The sequence below is a fragment of the Emydura macquarii genome, unplaced genomic scaffold (genome assembly GCF_026122565.2).
Source record: "Emydura macquarii macquarii isolate MOO-44397 ecotype Brisbane River unplaced genomic scaffold, CSIRO-AGI_Emac_v2 contig_1253, whole genome shotgun sequence".
Classification (NCBI taxonomy): Eukaryota; Metazoa; Chordata; order Testudines; family Chelidae; genus Emydura; species Emydura macquarii.
In genome coordinates, this window is record NW_027131390.1 from 63863909 (window position 1) to 63891124 (window position 27216).

General features: G+C 38.2%; 1 protein-coding gene and 1 long non-coding RNA gene across 2 annotated transcripts in view; one reads left to right on the forward strand and one right to left on the reverse strand.

Moving 5' to 3' along the window:
- Window positions 1-1243: 1243 nt before the first annotated feature.
- LOC137153548 (uncharacterized) lies at window positions 1244-16013 on the reverse strand. Its single transcript, XR_010919831.1, has 2 exons — window positions 15760-16013; window positions 1244-1615 (listed from the first exon to the last, which is right to left on the reverse strand). It is a non-coding gene; the product is annotated as an uncharacterized lncRNA (long non-coding RNA).
- HIBCH (3-hydroxyisobutyryl-CoA hydrolase) overlaps window positions 1289-27216 on the forward strand; it is a 69624-nt gene continuing 43696 nt past the window's right edge. The window contains exons 1-6 of the mRNA XM_067549019.1: window positions 1289-1443; window positions 7783-7825; window positions 8699-8839; window positions 10215-10299; window positions 11498-11578; window positions 13256-13308. Of these exons, the coding sequence (XP_067405120.1) occupies window positions 1400-1443; window positions 7783-7825; window positions 8699-8839; window positions 10215-10299; window positions 11498-11578; window positions 13256-13308 (447 nt within the window). The 5' untranslated portion in view covers window positions 1289-1399. The remainder of the gene's footprint in view (window positions 1444-7782; window positions 7826-8698; window positions 8840-10214; window positions 10300-11497; window positions 11579-13255; window positions 13309-27216) is intronic.

Here is a 27216-nt window from a genome sequence, read left to right on the forward strand (position 1 = left end):
GGATGAGATTATGTTTATGGTCTTTGTAAATGCAAACTTCAAAAGGTTCAGACTCCTCCATGAGTTCAGCTATTACAGTGATACAATGTATAGCTAGATAGCTAAAAAATCTTCATTTACGTCTATTTTAATGACAGTGAGCCTGTATACCAATACTTACCCAGCATTCCTTATGTGTTCAAATTGAGTTACAACCAATGTGATAGGTAGGCTTCCTTCAAGACTTCTCTGCTGAGGTGGGAGATGCGCCAGCTCCTATGAAGTTCTGTTTGCCATTAGGGAAACAGGGCTGTCTGCTGTTTCCCCATATGTTCTCACAGGAGAGTAGATCAACCTACTATTCCCCAGCTGTTCAGTACCAGCAGGAGTCAGGATCCATTAGTGTTGCTCAGTGAGGAACCCTCCCACATTACCCTCTTTCCTAAAGCCTGTTCCTAACAAGCCTTGAGAGAAGGCAATGGTCTCCCACAGAGATTCCTATTGCTCATGGGGAAACATCACCTGGGGTATGGGCTGTGTGATAAGAGATATTGATCAGGATGGTCTGGCAGAGACAGGAAAAGAAAGGAAGTTGATGGGAAGCAGAGGGTTAATAGAGGATTTTGGTCCCAGCAGGAAATGGGACATACTGGAAAGAGATCAGAGTATATATGTGGGTGGGTCAGCAGAGCTGGGTGTAGGAATGGGCATGGGGGCAGCATACAGTGTGTTGGTGGGATGTGTGAGGAAAAAGTGCTTGATAGGGTGGAGCAGTGCAGGGTGCGTTGGCGGAGTCAGGTGGGAAGCACCACCGGGGTGGAAATGTGTGGGTGAGCAGTACACAGCGAGTATGCTGACAGAGCAGCAGCAGTAGAGATGGGAGGAGGTGCGGGGGGGGGGTGCAACTAGAGAGGGCGGAAGAAATGGGGGGGGGTGCCACACTGAGTGTGGGGGGTAACTGCGTGGGAGCAGCAGTGGCTCTGAGAGCTGGGGGTGTGTGGTAATGGCAATGGAACAGGGCTGAGTGTTGGCCGGTGTGAGTCAACGTCGTCATCGTCAGGGGTGTATGGATAAAGCAACGTCGCCGCCGGCCGCCGGCAGTAGATGGGGGCGGGGCGGGGCCCTGACCGACACCTCCCCCCCCCCCACGATGGCGGCCAAAGGCGGGGCCGCGCCAATTCGTTTCCAGGCGGCAGGTGACGCCAATACGGCAAGGCTACAGCCCCGCCCACCATAGAGAAGCGGCGGCGAGCTGCCTTCTGACATTGCGTCACTTCCGCTGAGGCTGGTTTATTATTTCTTGTTTCCGGTCTGGGCTGTGGCGCGGGTGGGTGACGTCCAGTGGCTGCGTCGCGCTGCAGCGTGACAGGTGTGCAGCGCTGTGCAGCGCGGGAGGTGGCCGGGCGGTCATTAGCGAGGGATGGGGCCGCCGCCTCTGGGTCCGGCGGTGAGGCAGCTCCCCAGGTAAAGCGAGCGAGAAACCAGCAGCTGCGGCTCAGAGGCGGGACCGGCGGGGGAGTGGTCAGCGCCTCTGGCTCTGCCTGGCGTGCGGGGGGCGGGGGGAGGTGTCATTGTCACCCTTTTCGCCAGGTCGGCTGCGGAGTCTCCCTCCCCCTTTGGTTGTCCAGCCCTGCTCCTGTGAAGGACAGAAATTGTCCCGAGCTAAGTGGGTGCAGAGCGTCCCTCTGGTGCCCCTGTCACTGACTCTCCCTCCCCTTCCCCCGCCCCCAAAACACAGGCTAGAGCGGGAGCGGTCGTCCGACAGGTCACCAGCACGCTCCCCTGGTCCCGGTTGAAGCACAGCCCTGTGGGCCGCACTGACCCCTGGTGCGTGGCTCCACGACTCCTCTCTTTATGGAAGGATAGGACATGTGTGGGTCAGGCTCTTTCAGGTCTGAGGCCCTATAGCACCTTCTGACATGAAAATGGTAAGTGGCCTAGTAGATGAGAGAAGCAGTAGGTATGATAGCTTGATTTTAAAGTTTTTGACACAGTCCCACATGAGTCTCATTTAAAAAAAAAAAAAAACCTAGGGAAATACAGTCTAGATTAAATTACTATATGTGAGTGGATAACTGGCTGCAACATGTACTCAGCATGAATGGTTTTCAGCTGTCAGAGCTACTCTGGTACTATTCAACATTTTCATTAATGGTTTGGATGATGGAAGAGCTATTACTTTTAACATTTGTGGATGTTATGTTGAGAGGGGTTGTAAGCACTTTGTAGGACAGATTAGAATTTTAAAATCTTGATAAATGGGCCTGAAATCAACAAGATCAAATTCAATAGAGGAAAGTGCAGAATACTTTGCTTAAGAAGGAAAATAATCAAATACACAAACACAAAATGGAGAATAACTGGCTGGACAATGGTAGTGCAAAAGAGGACTTCTAAACTATAATGGATTATAAATTGAATGAGGGTCAGTGGTGTGATGTTTTAGCCAAATAGGTAAATGTCATTCTGGGATCTATTAGCAGATTATCATATGCAAGATGTGGGAAGTAGTTGTATTCTGCTCTACTTGGCACTGGGGAGGCTGCAAGGTGGAGTATTATATCCAGTTTGCGGCATCCCCACTTTAAGAAAGGTATGGATAAGTTGAGAGTCCAGTGGAGAGCAACAAACATGATAAATTATTTGGGAAAAAAATGAGCTATGAGGAAAGGTTGAAAGAACTGGGCATATTTAATCTAGAGAACTAAAGACTGAGGGGGGGGGGAACTGATAAGTCTTCAAACATGGAAAAAAGGTTGTTATAAAGAAAACGTTGATCGATGGTTCTCTATGTCCAGAAATAACTGGCTTAGTTTGCAACAAAGGAGATTTAGATTGGCTATTAGGAACAACTCTTACTATAAGTATAGTTAAGCACTGGAACAGATAATTTAAGGAGGATGGGGAATCCCTGTCCAGGAGGTTTAAAGTAGTAAAATACCTGTTAGGGATGGTCTAGGTGTACTTAATCCTTCCTTAGTATTGAGGGATGGACTAGATGACCTCTTAAAGTCCCTTTTAGTCCTACATATCTAGGATTAAAATTATCCTTGGATGGGACAGCAACTTGTAGCATTTAAAACCCAAATTAATACCCTTAAAATAGACTACAATAAAATTTTGAAGTGGGAATCTAATAAAAGTGAAGAATTAAGTCTCCATCTACATGGCTGTTACTCACCTGGACTGTTATTGAAGAGTAGTAGGAGCACAGTCAGAGAGAGCATTTAATGGAGAAGTCAAATACAGAATTGACCAAGTCCCTGGAGTTAAAAAAAAAAAAACAATCTATATGGGAATAGGACATGTGTACCAGGGAAAATATGAATAGTCCCTGCTGATTGACTATATAACTACTAGATATCAGTCTTGTGTCTTTAATGCACAATTCCAGGGCCATTTTAATTTTGATTGGTTAATGTCCCCGCCAGAGATTTGGTCACACACAAAAAAAAAAAATCTAGCACTTCATTAAAATCCCCAGCAACCACAGAGATATGGGTTCTCCATATTACTTAGTAAAAAATGTCTGGAAGATTTTAGGATCATCAAGATTAGGCCCCTGCATATTAGCAATGATTAGTTCAGATCCATTTATGGTGATTTTCAAGGATCTGGTGAAAGTGATTCAGACTGTTACTGTGACTGCTTGTGGAAGAATAGGGCTACCCTTCTAGATTTGGATGCAAAATAGCAATACATGGTTTTTCATACCCCTTGCGTTCTAATTTGAGCGTCCAGTGTGTCACCTGCAAAAACACTACATCTACCTTTGCTTTCTTTAATAATGAATGCACCATTTCTTTTAGTTGGCGTGTGCAGTCCCTTTACATTCTCGGAAATAAAATTGAGATGCAATACCATTTGGCTCTGTTAAGAATTTTTTGTGGTGTGGTCTTACAAAGAAGGGCGACAGTGTTTGTGTTGTGTGCTCTATTGTATCCCATCCCCTTCCCTACACAGAATCCTATGAGGTGGGCAAGCTACAGATGAAATGCCTCAGACACTTATTCCACAGATTTTTGGATTATCTTGCCAGATGCTACAGGGAATAGGGTAGATGCATCAACATTAGTTGCAGCCACCTCCAGCCACTTGATGCAAATCAATCATGTAGGATACAATTTTCCTGCACGTTTCTGGTCAAGAGGAAGGTGGGAAGTGGCTTGGGGTGAGGGGGAAAGGGAGTAATAAGGGGATACGAGAGGCTCAAGAGGGAGGGGGAAGAGCACTGTGGTTAAAACAAGAACGTAAGACCACAGAACATATATAACTTGGCCTATTATCAAATGTGACTGGCTGTCTTTAGTGTATAGTGTTGGACATCACAAGCCGACTCTGTTCCAAGTGTTCAAAAATTCACCATGTAAAGAGTAAAACAATGAAAAATCCACCATTGTCAAACACTTAACACTATAAATAAAACTAACCCAAATTGTCAGTTCAGGAGAAGATAGGCCAGAGAGACACCATCCAGTCCCAGAGCCCTGCTGATAAAAGCATAATTTAAATAGTGGGTAATAGGCATACTATATTTCCCATCGTGCAAGGTAGTAATCAGACTGTAAGGTGATAGAAAGAGAGCACACATTCTGCAAACATGGTTTCTTAACCCAATATGTCAAGGATATGCCTGTGTATTAATCTCTAAATAATCTTCTCAGTTGGCCAGAACAAACACCAGAGTATTGGTAATACAGTGTGGTGTACTGAGTGAAACGTTGCATGATGTGGGGATAATTTTCCAAGGCTGCATGACCCAGTCCCTTTTGTTTACAACCAAACATTGTTTCCCTTCCTCATTTTAAGTGAGCATAACTGATGGTGAGAGCAATGGGGCTTTTCCCCTAATTGTAAATTTCTGTACCAAAGAGCATAACTAAATCCAATTTAGCAAGTGACTTCTATGCAAGTCCATGTACACAGGGTCTGATTTTGTAGAAAGTGTTAGGATGGGAAAAGGAATTATGGGGGGAAAAGATGGATAAGAGGAAGGGAGCTGGGGCTGAGGGAGAAGGAGGCAGGGGAGTGGCAGAAAGGGACAAATAGGGACAAGGTGAGGGAGGAAGTAGGAGGTGATATGGAGGGCAGAAATCACTGGTCCATATAGCTCAGCAATGTGTTGGTCATCTTCTCTATTGCATTGGGCTATAGGGGTACAGTTACATCCCTCAGTCTGTGTGTGTCCTTACATGATTCATTGCAGGGAGTAGAGCCCTCTCTCACAGGGGATGTCAATCTGCCAAGCTTTGAGGACCCCCAGCAGTAGGGGGGTTTACTGTCTCCTACTGGCAACTATTTTAAAAGGTGAAATTGGAGCCCTCAAGTTCCTACAGAGCAACAGGGAGCTGCACCATGCTCTGGTCATCTCTTTGGTGTACTTCACTGCCAAGCTTTGTATAATCACAAATAAATGGTTCATATTGAGATGTCCAATTAGGGATGTCAAATGTTTCATGAATATTCCAACTTAAATACAGGAGCAAAGCCACTTAATATTGCTAATGCACAGTTTAAATAAATCCTTTCCACTGTCAGTTTACTCCCCTGAGATGAATTTGAGATGAGATGTTACTTTAATGCTTTGGCTGGGTGCTTCACATTCAGCCATTTGATGAGAATTGATGTACAATGTTCCAAAACTTAATGAAGTATGAGCTTGGAGTAGAAGAGAGAACCCAAACAAGTGCGTATGTTAGTCACAGAACTGGATAAGTTCATTGTGCAAGTAGAACCAACATAATAATAGGGAAGTAAACCTGGTGTAAAACAGAATGTGTGCTCAGTTTTTAAAATAGCCTGCAGTGAACTTTGTTTCTTGTGGCTTTGGGAACAGATGCGCTTTTTCCATCAGTTTTGACATGGAACTGAGTGGGAACCTTCATAAAAATATTTGAGATTTCATTGCTTGGCAAGTTCCCTAGCTCTTCTAAATGCTGGTCTTTTCATGCACATCTTTTACAAAATCATTATCTTGGTATCCCTCACACTGTTCTCTTCCCCACCCCTTGAGCTAGCTGCATTTTTCCTCTCATAGTAAATACTGGAAGTTTGATCGGTGCATACGATTTTGCATTTGAGGTTGGCTTTACAAACTAGGGACCTGTGTGCTCTAAGTCAAATTTAAAATAATCCATCATGTTAAGCACTTCTGTAAAGGAGCCTGGGAACAAATTCTGTGCTTTCTGTGCTACTTCTGGTATTCCTATAATTCTCAAGTACCTTCCAACAAGGTCCGCCACTTTAGATTTAAGAGAACATAAGTGTTAGGCTTCTCTGTAACTGGGAAGAGACCCCTTGTACCTGATCTTCCACAGTTGATATTCTTGCTTCTCCTTCATTCACCTGTCCTGTCAGCACTTGCAGAGAGTTAATTGAGATAAGTCAGTTGTATTGTGGCCTTGATATCTAGTATGTCTGCAGCAACTTTCTCCAGCAGGGCCAAAAGAGATAGTGCTCTTATCAGCCATCTTGTCCAAGTGGCTAGAGCCTCTGTAGTCTGTCTTTTAGCTACTTGTAGAGCTCAGAGTAGACACATTTGCCTGCTGACATTCCAGAGATTTGAAGGTACCTATTCTTTTACTGGGGCTAAGGGTGGTGGTCAGGGCTCTGGATATGGATATTAATGGATGGCTCTGGAGCTCAAGGGATCTGCTCCTCCAGGCCATGCAGCAGCCCCTGCAGCTTGTTCATGTTAGGTTTTATAATATGTATTACAATATGTAATTCAGGCCTCAAAATAGTTGGCAGGATGCTTTTAAATATATTCAGTTAATGAACTTCAGGTATGGAAATGCCAATAATCAGATAATATTGTGAATAAAATGTGGAGAGTGGTATAAACTAGGACACTGATAAGGTAGTTGATTGCACACTGGCAATTCATGTCCATGTATTAAGTTATAACACCTATTTTTATAATGTAAAACTACCATGGTCTATTGTTAACTGAAAAAAAAATCTGGTATCTTAGCACTCTGTCAAGTGTCATTATTTGGTCTGCTCCCAAGAATAGATGTAGGATAGCAAAGTGGAAGAAACTCTGCAATAGTCTCAACCTAAACAGTTGATAGATCCACCCAAGTATGACTATGCACCAAAATCTGCTCTTAGCTACATTGGTGTAAATCCTGATTAACTCATTAGATTTCAGTGGAGTTATTCTCAACGTACACCAGAGAAACTAGAGCAGATTTTGTCCCCATATAACTAATTTATATAATTGTCTGTAGAGGTTATGATAGGGGTAACTGAAAAAAATTGCAGTAACTGCATGGGTTAGAAAATATGCTTTAAGCATTTAATCATGCACTGGTATTTTTGGAATATGCATATTCATAATATTGAACATTTCCAAGCTGCTGATTATGGCCAGGACTTCCTTGTGTATGTGTGTAAACTTCCTTTGAAGCTTCTAGCACTTCAGAACTGGCAATGGTTTGTAAGTGTTGACATACGCTACTGGTTTATTCTTTTTTCCTGTTCCTTTAAAAAACCAATTATTTACTAATGCTAGAAACACTTATGTTTTAGCATGCTAAAGAAAACCTCTTATAAACCCATCTTAGTGACTTATGACAAGTCTGTTTATGACTTTAAAGAATGATTGCTTGTACACTGTTCATACTAACTATAATTTAGGAGTTGAATTGTGCAAAGTTGTATATGTTAAGAATACCAGCCATTGTCTTGACATATACAGCTAGAAACACTTCTAACAAAGTTTAGTGCAACTAATTCAGAGTATTTAATACATTTTTTGAAATGCTGCAGCTGCCATTGAACTTGCCTTTCTTGTTTCAGACTGAAGCCATTCAACAGATTACAAATAATACTACAGCACTTGGTAAGTATAGGGTTCAGTTTGGCAGTGTTAGAAACTTCTTTGTAATTTCTCCTCCTTGGTAGAGAGAGGGTGTATAGTTCGTTAGTTTGTCCAATCCTGGTAGTATTATACTGTAAACTCAGCCTTTTAATATTTAGGTCTAATGTTGCCAGTTCCACTTCAACTGGAGTTTACTACAAATTCCTCTTACAATATTAATTATGCTTAATAAATAATATTCATTTATTACTTTTTGGCATCCTACCTATTTTGAGTGATTGTTCAGTTTAAATAGTTTAACAGTGTCTTCCAGTATGCTAAATTTTCTTTTATATATTTTAGTTTGCTTACATTCTGCATTTCAGTTTTGAATTGAGATTGCTTATGAAAATCATGTTTTGTAACTCTTTTTTGGTATAATATTGCCAAACAATCACAGCCAAGGCCATTTGTCATGATCAGATGTGTACTGAGTTAGATGGTGAGTAGGAGAATAGGGAATTATCCTGTACATCTAACGTCATAACTGATGCAAGTAATTTCAACCTGGCAGTCTCAATACAATAAGATCACAAGCATATGTCTTAAATAAAGGCAAAGACCAATGTTTTTCAGAACGTACAACACAAAAGCTGTTCTATTTCCAAATATCCCTGCAAATGAACAAGCTCAATGCTAGTATATTATACTTAGTATGGCTTTAAGAGCAATATTAAAGAGTAGCTGAAATAAATCAATCTGTAAATAATTTGAGAGATGCATTAGAAAACAGTCTTGATTCTGCCAAAATATTCGAGTTTTGAGAAAGTTTATGGAATTATACTCTATACTGTATGGTTATTCAACATGTAAGGCTAATTGTTTTACTTAGTCTCCATATTTTTGCTTGTACAGAATATGTCCAAGCACACAGATTCTGCAGCTGAAGTGTTACTGGAAAAGAGAGGATGTGCCGGAGTGATAACTATGAATAGACCAAAGGCTCTAAATGCATTAAATCTTTCCATGATTAGACAGATTTATCCACAGTTAAAGGTTAGTGGCTTTATTTTAACTCAGTTTAAATTCATGCATCGACTAGTAGTTTTAAATATAAATCTGCCACTTTTTGTTCTTTCTAATAATCTGTAGCTTCCTCTGTGGAATCACTGACCCAAATCATTAAGATCATGCTTCAGCAAGGTACTTAAACTTGCGCCTAACTAAACATTTGAGTAGTTCCATTGAATTCAGTGAGACTACTCACACATTTAAAGTTAAGGATGTATTTAAGGACGTGCCTAACTACGGATTAGATCTAAAAATCCACGTTTGCATGGTAGTTTGGTTCCCCAACTATCTACATTTTAGTGACATGCTAAACAGTGTTGCATATGAGGTGATATGGACTCCTTTCTCCAAAGGGCATTTAAGCAGGACTTGAAAAAAAATGTACTTGAAATAACCAAATCTTGAGTCTGTCTAAATAGAAATCAGACCACTTTAACTATACCAAAATAGTTAAAGCGGTACAGCCTCTCTTCTTTAGTGTGGATGCAGGTATATTGGTATAAATATGCTTATATTGGGATATCTTACTACTGTTCAGGAAAGGGATTAAGCTATATAGAAAAGGCACCTGAATACTTGTATAGCTGCAGAAACACTGCGGAGGTTGAACGACCAATTATTTCAGTTAATGGGGCTTTTTTTGTGTTTTTTTTTTTTTTTTTTTTTAAACTAATGTAGTAGACCTGTGTGTAGACCAGACCTTAGTCAACTCATTTGGCTGAAATCCATCAGTGCTATAAGTCATGTACTTATTGTCCAGTTTGTTTGGGCCTTTAACACCCTGGTCTTCTACTGGCTGAACTCTGAATCCCAGTTAATACCACCTCAACCACAGAGTCTTCTGCTGAAGAGGTTGGGTGTCACTAGCAGGAGCCCCTCAAAGGGCCACTGCTCTAGAGTGTGGCAATTCCCACAAGGAATGGGGACAATAGTTCTCACCGGGTACACACTTCTAATAGCAGAAGGTGCTTCTCAGCTGTTTCCCCTTTTTCTCTTCTGACAGTATTGACACTGGAGCTGTCTGCTTGCAGACTCAGGAAGACCTCTACATCAGCTACCCTTTGAAGCATGAACTGAATGTTTCATCAAGTGATACTTGTTTTATTAAAAGTGAAATAATAGATTTGGCAGAAGTTGATGACACCCAAGCAGGAGAGATTTCTGCTCAGCTATGTTAGTGGATTTTCCAAGTCCTACCTATTGCACGTTTTTAGGGCTCAGTTGAACTTTAAGTAGGATATGGCTCATTTTCTGGAAGGAGTAAGAAGAATGATCATTGACAGCATTTGGGAATAGTTGTTTGTTTTTAAATGCATTTTTATATATTGGGGAATAATATTTCTTTTGTCCTTCCCCTTAGACATGGGAGAAAGACTCTGAAACTTTTCTAATAATTATAAAGGGAACTGGAGGAAAGGCTTTCTGTGCAGGGGGTGATATCAGAGGTAAGGACTTGAGAATGTGCTGAATTCACATTGGTCACCATTTTATAACCATGACATACGAGTTTCAGTGATTATTTACTTCAGTATTCATATCCGCCATTCTAAGTATAGGGCGTACATGAATTAGTCAAACTGAGGTAAACAGATACTGTTGTGCAATAGTCATCAAGATTTTAATGTGGCCACTAAAATATTTATGAATCTTATATAAGCTGCTTTTCAGTTTATGTAGCTAATACAGTTTCTCTTTATTTGCCCTGGAACAGCTAAATTTTGTTATAATGGTTGAAAAAATAACTGAGTAGCTGGCTAAAGCTTAAAACTAGACACGACTGAAGTGAATGTGATAGGAAGAGGGTAGCACTTTGGAGAACTTTCCTCCTCTGAAATACCCTTGGCTAATGCGGGCAGCTGCCCTTGCAGCTCGGAGGCTCTGTTAGACTACCCACTGCTATTGAAGACCCAAATAGTCATGGCAGCAAAAAACACCTGCTTATATCTTTAACGGTACAATCTTTATAGCAAGTCAGACAGATCTGACCACACTGATCCATGCATTTGGGAGTTGCAGACTAGATTACTTCAGCTCATTTAAGAACAAAGCTATGTGCCCTGAAAATGCTCCAGAGGCTGAAAATGCAGCAGCCTGGCTGCTCATTGTAAACTTGTGATCTGAGCTTTGCTTTCAGCGCTGGCTCTCCATTTTCCAGTATTCAAAGACTTTAGTAGGAATGGTTTTAGCTACCTAGGAGATTGGCTCTCTGTCTGTGATCGTAACCTCCCATGATCATCCCAGTGAAACCAGACTATGAAACTGTAAGCCAATAAGGAAGGCTCATGAATGTAGGAAGCATAACTTTTAGGAGAGCTGGACAAATTACTGAACATGTTCCTATAAGAAATTAGTGGGGAAAAATATGCATCATTGTGAGTAACTCAAGGAAGATGATATTGATTATATTTAAGTAATAAAAATTGATTTTTAAGTCTGACAATTGCCACAATTCAGTTTGCTGCACTGGAATCCCTCAGAAAACAGTGGCTCTTTCTACAGAATCTAAGTTCAGCTTGCAGAGCACACAAGACCTTGTTTATTGTGAATATTTAGTATTTAAAGATCACTTTGGTTGTGCTAGCTTAATTTTACCAAATTTTTAGTGCAATACATTTTAGTTTTCCTTTTGTCTTATTTTACTAGCTATCACAGATGCAGGAAAAGCTGGAGCTAGCCTAGCACAAGATTTCTTCAGAGAAGAATACATCTTGAATAATGCCATTGGTATGTACATACAAAGATTTCCAAATCTAAAATACCTCTAGAATATTTGATTTTTATTTTTCACAATGGTGGCTCTGAAGCATTAATTCAACACAATTTTACTGGTAAACAGAGGTAAAAGTGAAATCTGAAGGTAGGTTTTTTTTTGTTTTTTTTTTTTTAAACTAAATGCCAATTTTGGTAATCTCTCTCTAATTTGGCAATGGGGAATCCCCTTAATTTTATGGGTCAGGGTAAGTATGGTATTCATTTCCTATTTTAAACAGTTAAACAGCTTCTCCATTTCATCGTGGGCGTTACCAGTAACTGTATTTTGGTGATGTGTAAAGTGAATCATAGATCTGCAGATGAAGTGTTCTGTATAATGGTGAAATATTATTTGTTTAGTTTAGAGAAGATACAAAGATGATGTGACAAGATAGTAAATGTTGGAGTGCACATTTTATATATCTAATACAAGAATGAGGAGACGCTCAGTGAAATTAGAAGGCAATACTGCTTTACTCATTGCATAACAATTTGTGGCAGATAGTTCCACAGATTATTATTGTGGCAAAGAGCTTAATAGGATTCAGAAAAAGGCTGGACCTTTATATGAATAATGTCTTTACAGCTAAAATATAAACTGTACATGGGTTATTAAGCCCTCATTCTTTAGAACACATGTCAACCACTAACAGCTTGGAGTCAGAAAGAAGCTTTTCTTGCAGACATATTTAATTAAACACTTTGGGCTTTAAACCTTCCTTGGCAGCATCTGGTACTAGTGATGGTCAGAGACAAGATACTGACTAGAGGGACCTTTTTTTGACGTGATATTGCAATTCAGGTGTTGCCAAAGGAAGTTTTCAGATTAAAAATTTGTATCTCTGAAAAGTTATAGTTCATTATGTTACAACACTTAGATTATTAAAACTGCGGCCTGGTCTACATTAAAAAAAGGTTGACACAGCTATGTCACGCATGGGTATGAAAAATCCATACCTCCTGAGGGGTGTAGTTAAGCTGACTGAACCCCAGGTATAGACAACACTAGAATTCTTCCATCGACCTAGCTGCTGACTCTCAGGGAGGTGGATTACCTACACGGCCCTCCTCTTGGCATAGTTAGTGTCTAGTGAAGACAAAATGTATGGTTGTTGGTACAGTATTTGCTATAACTGCATGGGTTGGGATTTAGCAGTTTATTAAGATTTAATTAAAAATACTAAAAAGCAGCAGCTTCATTCAAAAAGAGCTGTCCTCGAAAGGACTGGGATTTTAGTTTTGCTCCTCTTAAGTTACTCAGGATGCTGAGGTATTCACACACCTAGTCTTAAAAATAATGTAGCTTTGCTTACTGGTTGGTTGTTTTTTAATGCACTCCTAAGGATGGTAGGAATGCCTCTAGAATTCTCCCCCTAGAGAATTAACTGACAAATCAGAACTGAAATATATATAATTTAAGAACTGTTTGAAGTATCTGTACTGTTGGGGGTGACAAACAACTTTATTCATTATGAATTTAACATCTTATCCTTTTATCTCTGTTTTAGAAAATAATTGGTTTTTTGAAACTATAGCCAGTTGAGAAATATTTGATGCAAAGATACCACAGGTATTTTTTCTAGGCTGGGGCTAAGTATACATTCCTACAAAAATATAATTTCATGTACCTAATTGTTACATTTCTATTAGGTACCTGCCAGAAACCGTATGTGGCACTTATTGACGGAATTACAATGGGAGGTGTAAGTAAAATATCTTTTCAAGTGAGACAGTTGAGATAGTTTGTCTGTTAATGTAATATCTGATTAAAAACACAGTGAAGCAAAATTGACAGTTTCTAGAAGTGCATATAACTATTGGGTAATAATTGACCCACATCATTTAGAAAGTAGTTAATTTTGAAATGTTGTCTCTCTTGGGCATAACCTATTCATATACTGAAGTAGTAATGCAGTTTTTGGATTGTTTCTTTTTGCTCCTCTCTCAGTGACCATTGCAGAAAATAGGGGAAAAAAAACTGATGTGACTCCTTATATAGTGAATGTTAACTCTGGACCCTTGCTTTTCATCTGTAAAATACTGTGCATGCCTATGGCATGCTCATGCCAACTCCAAGAATCTAGTTCTTGATAAACTGCAGCCCCAAAATTAATTTAAGAAATGGTGTTACTGTTTTGCTAAAACTAAGTAGTAAGTTGTGTATTCTAGAAGTTAGGCAGTTAAGACTAGTTCACATTTATTCTTTAATTGGAATTACATGCACATATTGTTAATGAGCTACTCTTTCACATTGAGCAGGTGGGAAATATGCTCCTAACTAGGCAAACTGAATGGGCTAAAGGGAAATATTTCATTGTATGCATTAGTGCTGCAGTACAACTTCATGTGCCACACATTCACTGCAAATTTGTTGAAGGTGTGTTGACGTGGTCCTCTTTATAGCATTCACATTTGGTAGATGCAGCCAGAGGGAAGGAGATGTCATTGTATATGAGTTCTCCCATATCAAAGCAGACTGTTGCTATTTTTAATGATTCTGTTACTGTTACTCTTTTCTCTGAGTATTTGGTAGTAGCTTTGAGGAAGGCAGTGGGACCTTGCAGCTTATTAAGGAGGCTCAAATTTTGGTACAGAACCCATGAAGGAGTGGGGACATTAATGTGCATAATCTGCACATCTCTGCAGCTCTGGTCAATTTACCTTTATTTGGCACTATCCCTAGTTAACTTACTTTCTTAAAAGGTTAGAAGTCTGAAATGTAAATGCTGGTTATAACGGACCAGCTAGCATTGGCTGTACATATTAATCCCATTTTGTTTCTTAATGATACCATATTATATACAAAATACCACGAACAGGGTACTCTTACTGAAGAGCTATATTGCTGTCATTTCTGTTTAATGTGGCTTCTCTGGCAGAGCATTTTAAAGTCTGCATATATGTGGTATGAGAGCTGGAAATTGTTGGTCCTGGGTCTCACTGAGTGATTTGTTTGGCAATGGAGTGTGTTTGTATGTGCTGAGTTTTCATTTTTAGGTCAGAATATCTATGTGATCATTAGAAGCTCTTAATTTTCAACCCAGTGATAAAGCATCTTAAACCTGTCCTTGGAGATACCTTAAACAATTTTACTAGTAGTGTTTGAGAGAACAGCCACAGTGGCAGAAGTAGTACCAACAGTGACAGTGGTGTCATGTAACTGCAGGAAGGCAGTAACTGACTGAAACAACAACCAATTTTAGTTTTGCATTTGGTTTGAAAATAATCCAAACATATGTAAATATATTGAACATCTGTTTACAGGCAAAAGATGATAGCATTTGTTGCTTGGCAGATGATAGGGTTAATAGGGTCCCTGGATGAAAGGAAGGAAGGTTTTTTTGTTTGTTTTTTTTGGTTCCTTACTCAACTAGTTGTATCTAGCCGATTCTTTACATCCCTTCTAACATTCACAGTTTACTCTACCGCTATTTCTCAAACTTTGGGTTGGGACCTTTGAGAAGTCACAGAAGCAGTATGTAGGCAGTTTGCTCAGAGTTCCTTTATTAAACTAAAAAAGGGAAAATTTCCACTTAAGAACCCTAACTTCTAACTAGATAGATACCTGGCATATTGCTGAGGGATATATTATGGTTATGCTATTGTCCTGAACTCTTTTCACTCCTCTCATTTACTGTTTCTATCCTCAGTCTTGCTCTCCCTGCCCTCCAGCCTTCTTTCCATCTTTCCTTTCTTACCTGTAATGGGGCACACTCATAGTCAGTGCACACCCTGCTGTCAGGTCACCTTTCAGTCTATTCTTCCAGGGGGAAAGAAAAAGTACAAACAGAAAACCCAAAGTCTTTATGCCGGGCTTTGGTCCCCCTTTGGAACTTATCTGTCTTTGACTCTAAGGCAGTGGTTCTTAACCCATGGTCCAATCAGCATACAACTCTGGCCCATGTGACATCCTCAGGGCCATAAAGGTAGTATATATATTGTGTGCATGCAGCCCACACAACATACAGAGAGCTGCATTCATGGCCCACAATAGTAAATAGGTTGAGAACCACGACTCTTAGCCTCCCCGCTTGCCGGATAGGTGCGGGAACCTAGGCACATCTTCTCCTTTGTGTTACAGCCCAGGGACCCTTGGTTAGGCAACTAAAGACTACTCCTTCTAATCCTTTGCTGCTTCCCTAGGCTGCTCCTACCTTGTCTGTTTGTCAGCATCATTCACAGGAACGTGGACTCCGCTCTTCCCATTCTGGAGTTCTTTCTCCATGTGTGGCTTCTTCCCAGTCAGCTACTGAGGTGCTTTCTCAAGGTCCTTCTCAGCCTCTTTGAGTCATAGTTCAGGCAAGCAGACAGTCTCTCTTTCCTTAGGACAGGAGTTCCTTCACAGTCTCTTTCTAGATTTGGGGTTATATTTCAAGCAGTCTCTCTGGTCTTTTTCCTTAAGGCAGAAGTCCCCATAATCAGCCCTCATCTTGGAGCTGGGATTATGGTTTGGGCAGTCAGTAACTCCCTCCTTAAAACAGTTTTATCCCCAGCTCTCCTCATTAGAGCTAGAATTGTAATTTAGGTCAGCTGTACGGCCTTAGCTAGCTTCTCCTTCAGCTGGCTCCTTTTTCTCATTTAGTACTCCAGCATGGAGGGTTCAGTAAGCCAGCCTTATCCTGTTGGTGTCACCTTTCCTATGAGGCAGCATATATGCAAGTCCTCCTTCCCAAAGCTCATCCCAATTGGCAAGAAGCGAGTCTTGCCCTGCCCACTCTGCAAGGCTCTTGGTCCCAGGTCTTTAAAGAAAAAGTAACAGGTTAAGCACTACATTTTCTTGGGGCTGCTTCCTCTTTACCAGTATTTCCTATTTCTTTTGGTCTTTGTATACCTCAGACATCTGAAACTCTTACAAGGCCATGCCATGGTGTGCTGACCCCTAACCATTAGTACCTCTAAAGAGACAGACTAACCCCATTACCCCCCCACCCTTTAGATATCTCATGTCCCTTTCTACTTTTTCCTGTTCCCCTGTTTGTTAACCCATCCACCCTCATTCTATCTCCCATTTTTATATTTTAAAATACAAAATGGGACAATTAACATGACATTTGCCAAACATTAGGCCAAATTCAGCAAAATTGCTATAGGAAGGTTAAAAGTACTTTTAAAAAAATAATGCTGAAAGATTTATCCCTCTGCAGAGCAATTTAAATTCTTGCATTTTTTTTAACCTGTCCTGCAAAAATAATAAATTATTCAGATAAGTTGGTGTTTCTAACTGTGTTTGGTGCTTTCTGGTATTAACACAACAGAAAGGTTCCACACTGAGTCTTTCTCCTTACAACAGAGCCTAGAGCAATACAAAGCAGTAGAATGCTCGCTGTTTAGAGTCAGATCATCATTTTGCCTGTTTTATTTGACTATCAGCGTGACAAGTAGAGCTCTTGTTCTCCAGCATACCCACTATTGTTCAATACTCAGATCCTGGGCGAGTCCAAAGCCCCGAATCTGGATTAGGGCCCTCTTGGTGATCAGTGTTAAGCAGTCTGGCTTTGACAAGTTTATGATCTAAGTTGATTAGACAGAATAAAATGGGTTGAAGACTGGTCACAGCTATTGCCTTGATCACTTTACTTGTACGTTGCCTCCGTTCCCCAGCTTCCTCCTACATCTTTTGTTTTGTCTGTTTAGATTGTAGGTCAGAAAGTTCAAGTGATTACTGTTAAAGTATGGTAAATATCTTTCTACTGAAGTATAGTGATATGTAGAACTTATTTTTTCCATATGGGTCCATTGTTATCTTGTCCACTGTAAATGGTTCCCTGCGTGTCCCCCCTTATTTCAGTTAGTACAGAGATTCTGTTGTGAGCCTGCTGATCCATTTACCACCCTAATTCTGTCCTCCAAGACACACGGCCTCACGCCTGTCCAGTTATTCATGTCAAACCAGGCCTTCACATTCCGCTGCTCTTTTAAAAAAAAAAAAAAAAAAAAAAAAAAAAAAAGAATCGGCATTTGTTTGTATTTGGGTTTTTTTTTTTTGTGGTTTCCTTTTAAAATTTACTACCCAGCAATACATTCCCAAAACCACAAAACTTGCAATTATTTGAATCATCATTAATACTAGGCTTAAAATATGAATCCGGGGTGAAAGCTCACTTTCTTTGGTATAGCCCATCCGGTTGTATTTTTATATTATAAACTTGCTTTGCCTTTAAAGCATTTGTTTTTGTAATTTTAATTTTGCTTTTAATACATTATAAAAAACTTGTACAAAATACATGTATTTTTATTTATCAGCATAGGAAATTTAGGAGTGAAACAGAACATAGACCAATTAAAATAACATTCCCTGGGTCCATACAAAAAGTGGTGCTTTTTAGCCACCACACAACTCTTGATATCAACATAGGCAGTTTTCACTTTACCACTGTTCCAGCGTCTCAACCGTACTGTGCAATTTGGAGTCTGTTCCACCAGAGTGAACCCACATCCTGAAAACAAGACATTACACCTGCATATGTAAGAGTCTCCTAGGTCAAACAGCAGTACAAGCCTGGGTCTTCCTAGATATTGCATTGTCTTGCAATAGTATTTGAGGAGAAAAAACAAATTTGTTCCACACTATATGGGTTGCAGTGGTTTTACCTTTAACTTCATGGTATTGGACCCTTGTTAATTTTTTTATTCTGCACCACCTGGTGCTACCTCTGTATCAAATTTTTACCTTATCTGTGGTGATAAAGGGGCAAGTTTTTTGGCTCCATATCACTTAAGGCTGTTTTACTTTGGTATAATCCTGTCTCCCAAAAATGAAGCCTCATCCATGTCAAATTGCTTATGTCACGTCTGGCTGCTGCAGTAAGTAGTCCCATTGATGGAGTGAGATTACTTGTATGGAGAGATTGCTTGTGTAGGAGTTTGCAGGTGCAGGTCCCTGTTCAATATGGTATATATTCCATCTACTGTTTGATAGCTATCAGCGTTTGCCTTTCCTTTACGCTTCACATTGAGTGGTTGGGGTGCAAAGACATAAGTTCAGTGAAACTTTTAAAACTTGAGCTAAAACCCCATAGGGAAGTTTAATATATTAAGCACTGCCTAGAATCAGCACCTCATACTTCGTTGTTCTCATTTTGGGTGTGTGGGATTTTTTTTTTTTTTTTTTTTACTGACAGGTCAACTATTTTTTATATTCTAGCATATGTAATGTGCACAGGCAACCTGTCAGATGCTGTAGGGAAGCAGAGCTCCAGGGTTAATACAAGATCTTAAAATAGCCAGATAGCCCTGCAAAGCAAGACCTATTAGCTAATTAGTGGTACTGTTTCTTCATTTTAAATTGTATCTTATTCATTTTAGTATCATTTAGTTCTTGCCACAAAGATACAAACTTTCTTCAACTCAAAAGTAGGTTGGCGCTCCTGCTCACTTTGAATGCTTATCTGAGCAGTAATGAGTATGGAATTTTGCAGATTTTTACTAGTTTAATGAACGCTATGATTTTGCTTAAGATACACGCCATTTACAAAAACAATGGCCTATAATTGCTGTAACTTTTGAAATGTTGTTTGTACTGTTAACAAAAAAAATTAAGATGAAGCTTATGATACAATAATTGGTTTAACTAGGTACTTAATTCTGACCAAAACATATTTATCATAAATTGTTGCTAATTTCAAGAACCTAATGTTTAAGGTATTTCAAGTCTCTAGTGTACATCATGGAACATTAGATGATTGAATCTTCTTTTCCCTGCTTATTGAATCAGTCCTGCAGATGTTTTTTTAGGTATTTTTAAAACCATCTGTCTTTAGAGTTGCTGTTGACAACATTTACCAGACCAAAAACAGATCAGAGAAGCAGCAAACATCTGTCAAGATAAAATATTGTTGGGTTGAAGAGAATGAAAACAGACCATGTGAATAGTACATTTCCACTTAAGTGTAGCAGCGTGAGACCACAGTTTGAACCTTTTACCAGCACATTACTGATTACTTACCTCTACTTTTGTTAGAAAAGGTATAACAGGATATTATGGACAGGTTTAAATAAGTTTTTTGGATGTTAGCCTAATATATCTTTTTGCATAGATCTTGAGTAAACAGTTGTAATCAGACTACTTTTTCTTAAATTTCATATCGCTAGAATGTCTTAAAGTAATATGCATTATATCACATCTTTGCCAGCAAAATACCATTTAAAATTAAATTATAAATGAGTCACAGTCTTAGATAGCCGGGAACTCCCCCCCGCTCCCATGAGTCCTCTAATACCGGTTATTGAGAAATGAAAATAACTTGTAAATCCTCAATATTGGCTACTGAAATTAATCTCAAACTCTAAAACTGTTCTGTAGGTTTCTCTAGATTTTTTTGTTTGTTGCTTATTTAGATGTTAACCCCTGTCGTCATGCTTCAGATCAGTTTAAAATTGATTTAAAAGTTAGATATTGATAGTGATTGAACCTTTATAACCATGAAACATTGCTAAACAAGGCATATTATATGGGATAATGTTCTTTGTGTAGAGCATTTGCAATGCTACTCAGGGAAGCCTGGCTTAAGGAACCACTGATGAGACTTAAGAAAAACTATTGCTTAGTAGTGGTGGTCTTCTAGTAAAAATGGAGCAGAATTGTGCTCAGTGCATTTGTTTTGCCTTATAGGGCAGAGAAGCAAATGGCCTTGTAAATTGGGAAAACTTTGTGCCTATTTTGCTTTACACAGTAAATGATGACTGAGAATATGATAGTGAAGAAATGCAATTCAGATGTACATTTTTGCCTTGCATCAGTAAGTGTGGTAACATAGTGTTTTTTTCAAACAGTGTTAGATGATAAACTTTATGTTGTTATAACTTTGTTTAAACAGCAGCCAAAAGAAAGGTAGGTAGGTGCTTTTCAGAGCAAAACATGGTTCCTGTTTGAAGAGTTTACAATGTAATTCTTTTGTGGAAATAGCAAAATTGTAACAAATGTCCACAATTTTGAGGCATAGCAGAAGGTTGAGGGAAGAGAGGGAGCTCTGCCAATATTTTACCCTCCCCACAGTTAGAGGTCTGTGGAAAAATTCTGTTACAACCTTGATTCTGCAACTTTGCGAAGCTTGGATTTCCAGTTATTTGAATAGTAGTTCTTAGTGAATTAGAGCAAGATAGGGACATCGTAGCTCAGGATTTACAGAGTTCTTCACCCTGATTACCTCAGCACAGTCATGAACAAGCTCCAAAATTTACTTTCCAACTTAGTTTCCTTTCTTTAGGGAGCACCTTTTTCTTTCCCGCACTAATATCCAGATAAGCAATGTATGAAATAAGGCTGACATTCTGTCACACGCCCAACTCAAATTTCTTAATTTGGTTCACTTGCTTTTATAATGTACTCACTACTTGTTTGTTGGTCATGTTGACAATGTCAGTTTTGGCATGTTTCATGCTCTTTAAGTAGCAGGAGTTTGGGCTTAATCCTGCAATTGTCTTATGTGCAGAACAAACTGAATTCAAAAGCAATTTGGGTGCAGGTTAGTTTGATCAGGCAGAGAGGGGTTGGAAGGAGTTGTAAGAAAGCTATAGTTTGAGTTCAGAAACTGGTTTTGGAAGTACAAAAACCTCATTAGAACCAAATAACTGAAAATCCTTGCTTAAATTTTGGGAAGTTACTAGTAATTTTGGGTGCTTCCGTTGTAGGCTGTCAACAATAACATGCCTTTGAAAGGGACCTCATTTTCAGAAGGCATGTGCTCAGCACTTGTGAAAATCAAGTTTCGAGTTGGGCAAAGTCATTAGCCCCTTCTTATTTTAGTCATTGGCAAAAAAAGTCATTTTTAGTGCACTGGAATGTCAGTAGGAGTTAGGCAATTTTTCATACTGTAAATTTTTGCCTTTTTAGACAGTTATGTAAACATACTGAGGAAAAGATTAATATACAGGTATTTTCTAGTGTCCACATTAACCAAAACACATAAATATGATTCCGTAAACAGCTATTACCTCCACTTTTAAAGTTATATGAAAACTTTAAGAATTTTTATGCCATGTAACTGTCTTAACACACTTGCAAACTGTATTTTACAGATAAGTTGCACAGTATGCTGACCTATAAAGTAAATCTATTTAGCATAGTTAGATTACAGTATAAAGTATCATGTAGTTAGAAAGGGACATACATGGTCACTGGCGGGTGTTTGGAACTCCTGTTGATGTCAAGGGCAGTTTAATATGCAGATTAATGACAGAATATGGCCCAGTATTGTTGGTTAGTCTTTTGCTACAGCCAAAATACCTTGGGTAAACTGTTTTTATGTACTTCATCTTAATATTGAAGGCTTGAGTCTAGTCAGTAAACACCTTTTATCTTAGCTATAGGCCTGTGTACTCTGTGGCAAACTGAACGTGAACATTATGACCATATCTCTGGATTTTGTAGCTATTTGGTGCAATAGACTAGAAATTCTGCATGTTTAATTTATGATTAAAAATGCTTTTAATGAATTCACTATGGAAATTTATACAATTAGCAAAGTAGCCCGTTTATTTTGATAGTAAATTTATTTTATTTTATGCTGCCATACATTTGGTTTTGTATTTGAGGCACTTAAATCTAGGATATTCTTCCACATCCTATGTCTCTCCACCCTAAGTCTGAACAAGCCAGAGTCTGACCTTTCACTTATGCTACAAAGTCTGTCTGTTCTTTAGGCTATGACTTCCAGTCCCTGGACGTCAATAGGTGCTAAAAGTGATGGCAACTTATGAAATATAGACTGCGTACTTAGCCGTCCAAAGATGGATGTAGGAACTTAACTTTAGGCATCTAAGCATGAAAAAATTTGATCTTGGGCTTTTGAAGAAGCATAAAAAAGTAGTTGGAAAAAATTTTGGTCCATCTGGTAAGGAAAGTTGGAAAGGAGTTTAAATAATTGGTTTATTTTATGAGTTTTATTTTTGGTGTTTATACTGTAAATTCACTGAAATTTTAGCATTGTAAATAAAAATTATATACTCTGAGAACATTTCTTTTGCATACTGTGATTTATATTTCTATTCATTTTAGACCGCTTATGAATACAAAAAAAATTGAGTAAATGGGTTTTGGTTTCTTTGAAGCTGCAGAATGTAGAAATATGAATGTTTGAAGATGCATTCAGGTACTCTTTTACAGCACTGCACATGTAAAAAGAGTGCCAAGTCTGACTCTTAATTGGTTTTTCTTCAGAATCAGGTGTTTGTCTAATTTTAATCACTTTCCTGTTTCTGACATGTATAAGCAGTTGACAATGGAAAGGGCAAGGAAAATTTTAGTATTAATGTATAGGTATATTTTTATTGTGTGCAATTTAATTTGGAACTGGGTACACAATGAATGACAACTATCTATAAATCTTGAATTGCTATCAATATTTTTAATAGATGTGTTTTTCTGTAAGAACTTGAAATTAGTCAGTAGGTGGGGCTGTAGAGTTTATTAATTTTCTGAAGCTGACTGTGTGTACTCTTCTAGAATTATAATTTGTTTGTGCCACACAACGTTGCTTGTTTTTAATATCTTCCTTATGTGTAAGGCCTTCAGAATAATCTGCTCAGCTGACAGAAGTGTGGCTTATAGCAATAAAATGAAAAGACATACAAAACTGGAATGAGTTTGACAAGAAACCTTACATTGAAAAATCAGTGGGACAAGTTCTGGGTGCAAGGCACACATTGGTCATGTAGAAAATTAGTTTGGTTTGTGATAATATGACAGCTACTGAAATGATGATTTCAGTTTTTGACTTCTTCCCAGGCAAAATCCAGCAGTTTTATTTTAAAGGAACGTGGTAGACGAATGGGCAAGTGTTGTGTACAGAAAGAACACCAGATACAATATGTACAAGATGTAATACAGATAGCAATTTTTTTGTTAACAATAGGGTGAATTTAAGATGTACAGATCCCCAAAATACATTTTGATTCCAGGTTAAGTTGATTTCTGTGCTGTCTGTGTCTATTTTTTCTGTTGGGTATCACTTCCATACATTCCTATAATACAGTTTTTTTAGAAAATACTACTATAGTCATAAGGGGCAAAGTGTGTCATTGTTCCAGAATATTTGTATTTTCCTTAAACTGACTACTAGTATTTTTTAATGTGTTATAGTAGGTAGATATGTCATCCATGGCAAATAGAATTCTAAAGTGTATACATTGCTTATTACAGTATTCACTGTAAAGCCACATTGTCATAATGTGTGTTGCTTGAGATTTCGTCTGCTTATGTCAGATTTCCAGTTTTGCCAACTCCCATAATATTAAGTCTTTTTCTTAAAGTCCCAGCTCCTGAAGTCAAGTTATTTTATGAGACTCAACTTTCATTAAAAAAAATTATTGTCCTCATGGTTGCAGAGAACACCTGGCAGATGAGACCTGGAAGTAGTCTACCAATTCAAATACCAACAGACAAATAAAAGAACCCAAATTTTTTTTTAAAAGAAATTTATAATTTTGGGGATCCAACTCATGACTCTTGAATGTTTTGGGTTAGCAATACTAGACTGCATGATTTAGGTTTTTTCTTGGCTGCTTTGTTCACAAGTCAAAGAAGTTGAGTAATATTGAATAAATTCATTTGTCACGCTCTCTATTTTTTTTCCTTTGAGATAGACAAAGATCTTGAGACATCATCAGAGCACTTCTTGTGAATTTGAAAAACACCCAGTTAACTAAGTTTGGCTTAATTGACTCATTGGGTTTATATAAGTGTTTTCATTTATTTGCTCATGAAATGACTTGTGTACTATTTTTTGAAATGTAAATACTCAAGCTGGACTATGGCCTTAGATAGAATTGAATTGTGATAGAAAAAGAACAGCACTCTTTCTTAATAATGAGTTAACCAGTTTTAAAATGTCAGCAGCCCTTCTGGCTTTCAATAGGCTATTTTGGTGCAGGAGTCATTCTTCCCATTTTCTTTATAAATCAGATATCTTTCTAATACATAGATCATACTAGCAGACACTAGCTCAGTCACAGTTCATATGATAAGCTATGCTCAAGAATTATTCTGTTATTAAAACAAGCAAAGACCTTTTTACATAGTTAATAGTTCAGAATGGATTGATTTTTGGGAAGAATGACAAAATAAGTATACTCCGCCTTTTTAGCAATATGTTGAATACTTCTAAACTGTTTTGGGGTTCTCTTTGTAAGCAATAGAGAGTTGTCAAAATTTTCACATTAAAATTTCAATTAAAATATATTCAAGTATTCTTTCCAACTTTCATGCCAGACTCATTTTTACTTTTCTGTCATCATATACAGAAGGGTTTTCATAAATGAAAAACAAGTCTACAAAGCAGTGCTTTGCATATTTTTCCTGAAATAATCTTAATAACCAGCTGTAAATGGAATGCTCTGAGTCTCATGTGGATCTAGTTAAGAGTTTAGTAATTTTTATCCATAGCAGAGCTCTTGAGCTGAAGTGGGATAATATCTGACATGCCAAATTTGTCATTCATTTAGCTAAGTGTCAGACTATTTTTATTTTCTACTTTATAAAGCAGAAAACTGTTCAGAGGAAAAAACAATTAGAAAAACAACAATATTTTAGATGAAAACAATGTCCAGTATTTATACCTATTGTCAGGTACCTTGCTGTTCAGTGGTGGGTATCTCTCGCAAACAAAGTTTTTGCATTTCATACCAAACAGGAGTTGGCAATCATTGGAAGTCCTCTGTGAAAGAAAAGAGGAAAAGAAAAAAGTAGTCAATTCAAATGTGGGACAAACACCCAAAAACCAGCCATACAGTTTGTACTACAAGTTTGAAATACTTTTTGCATAAATCATATTTTCTCTAACTTCATTTTCATAAGTCTGTATTTCTGACTGAAAGTTACAATAGAAGTGAGAAGAAATGTGTGGCATTAAGGCCAGTTTGGGTGCAAAATGAAGGAAAATCTCTTATGAAACCATTTAGAGAGATGAAATCAAAGTTTAGAAAAAAAGTGTCAAAATTACTGCTTACTTTGCTTTGTTTGGGGGCATATATATGCATTATTTTATTTATATATAAAAATACATATACAAACAAGTTGTAACATTTTTCTAATGCTTATCAAAAAGAATCCCCGAAGCCTTGAGATTTGCCAGTGCCACGCCCAAAATATCAGTCCTATTGTGCATTTAACTGATTGATTTAAACAGAGAATTTGAGGCAACTGATTGACTGGCATTATCAATCAAAGTCAGGAAACTAGAAGAAATTTTGTTAGCATGTTGTCCCAGTCCACAGATATCAGACTCCAACCAAAAAAAATTCTCTTGCCTCATGTCAAATGTGGAACCATCATATCTTATAGTTGCCACATTGGACAGAAAACATAATATACATACACACATTTTATATTTATGTGCTATTTTAAAAGCCTTTTTCCAGCTCAAGTCTTCAATTTAATAAAGATATATTTATATATTAAACCAAAGATTTCATCTGGAAGAAGGCTTTTAATATTAACAAACCAGCAGTGCTCATGACATTTTGAATAAAATATAAAAAAGAACATGGCTGATTCTTGCCATTAATTATACTTTTACTCCAGATATCTCCGGATTGTAATTGTTCTGTGGCACTTGAAGCTATGAACGTTGTTGGCATCTGATATTCCTCGTTTTAAAAATTTTAAAATGAGGAATATCATTCTCTCCCTATACAATAAGTCATCTATATGTAACTGATACTCATATTTCTCTGTCGGACTAGGGACCGGTTCTATATGTGAATGGCTAAAAATGTGTGTCTTCTAAGGCAATCAGACAGTAAGAAAGATCTAGTCCATGGATTATCTATATCCATCAAAAATGATGTAATCCAGCAATGTTCTCACTTGAAATTTTACCATAAATTACTTACATTATGCATAACTCCAGACCACCTTTAAGATCTCAATCATTCAGAATTGACAATTTTATCAAAATAATAATTAAGTCAGTTTGTCAAAACTTGAAGCGTAACATCAAGAAATTTGAGACAAAGTGAACTCTACATTTTCTCTGTCTTGCCACTCTCTTTGAATAGAGTAAATATTGGTACTTTGTTTTTTGAAAAGGCCCATAGTGAGAGAGGAATATGTACAAAATGCTAATAGAAAAAAAATTCCAGATGAGCCTTAATACGGAATCTCTGCGTTTCTGTTACAGCTTGGAAGCGAGTTCCATAGTGTAGAACTGCAATAACCAAAAAAAAGAGAGTCCTTCCTTTGTGATACTAAAGTTAAAATTTTCAGTATGGAGTTATATATAAAACAAATATTTCTGTAACAGAGGTAAATGATAATGAATTAAATTTGCAGGTAGGCCTGTAGTGGCTGCTCTATGCTCAGATGGTCTGGATACTAGAACTGAGAGCAGGGAGCCTGTCTCTCCTGTGCTCTCAGTAACCTCCCTGTTAGTGCCCAGACAGCAGGACTAAAGCAGGATTGTTGGGAGGAAGGCAGGAGAAAATATTGAATAGCTGCTCACTAAGTGAGTGCCATACATTCTGAGTACTGAATGAGGCAAGGGGTCCTGTGGAAAAAATAGTCCAGAATTATTTGATTGAAGACTGTCATAACGCATATTCAGAAGAGAGGCAGGCTTAAGGTTGCATGTTTCCTAACTTTTGAATGCTTGACTCCACAAATTTAAGTCTTAACG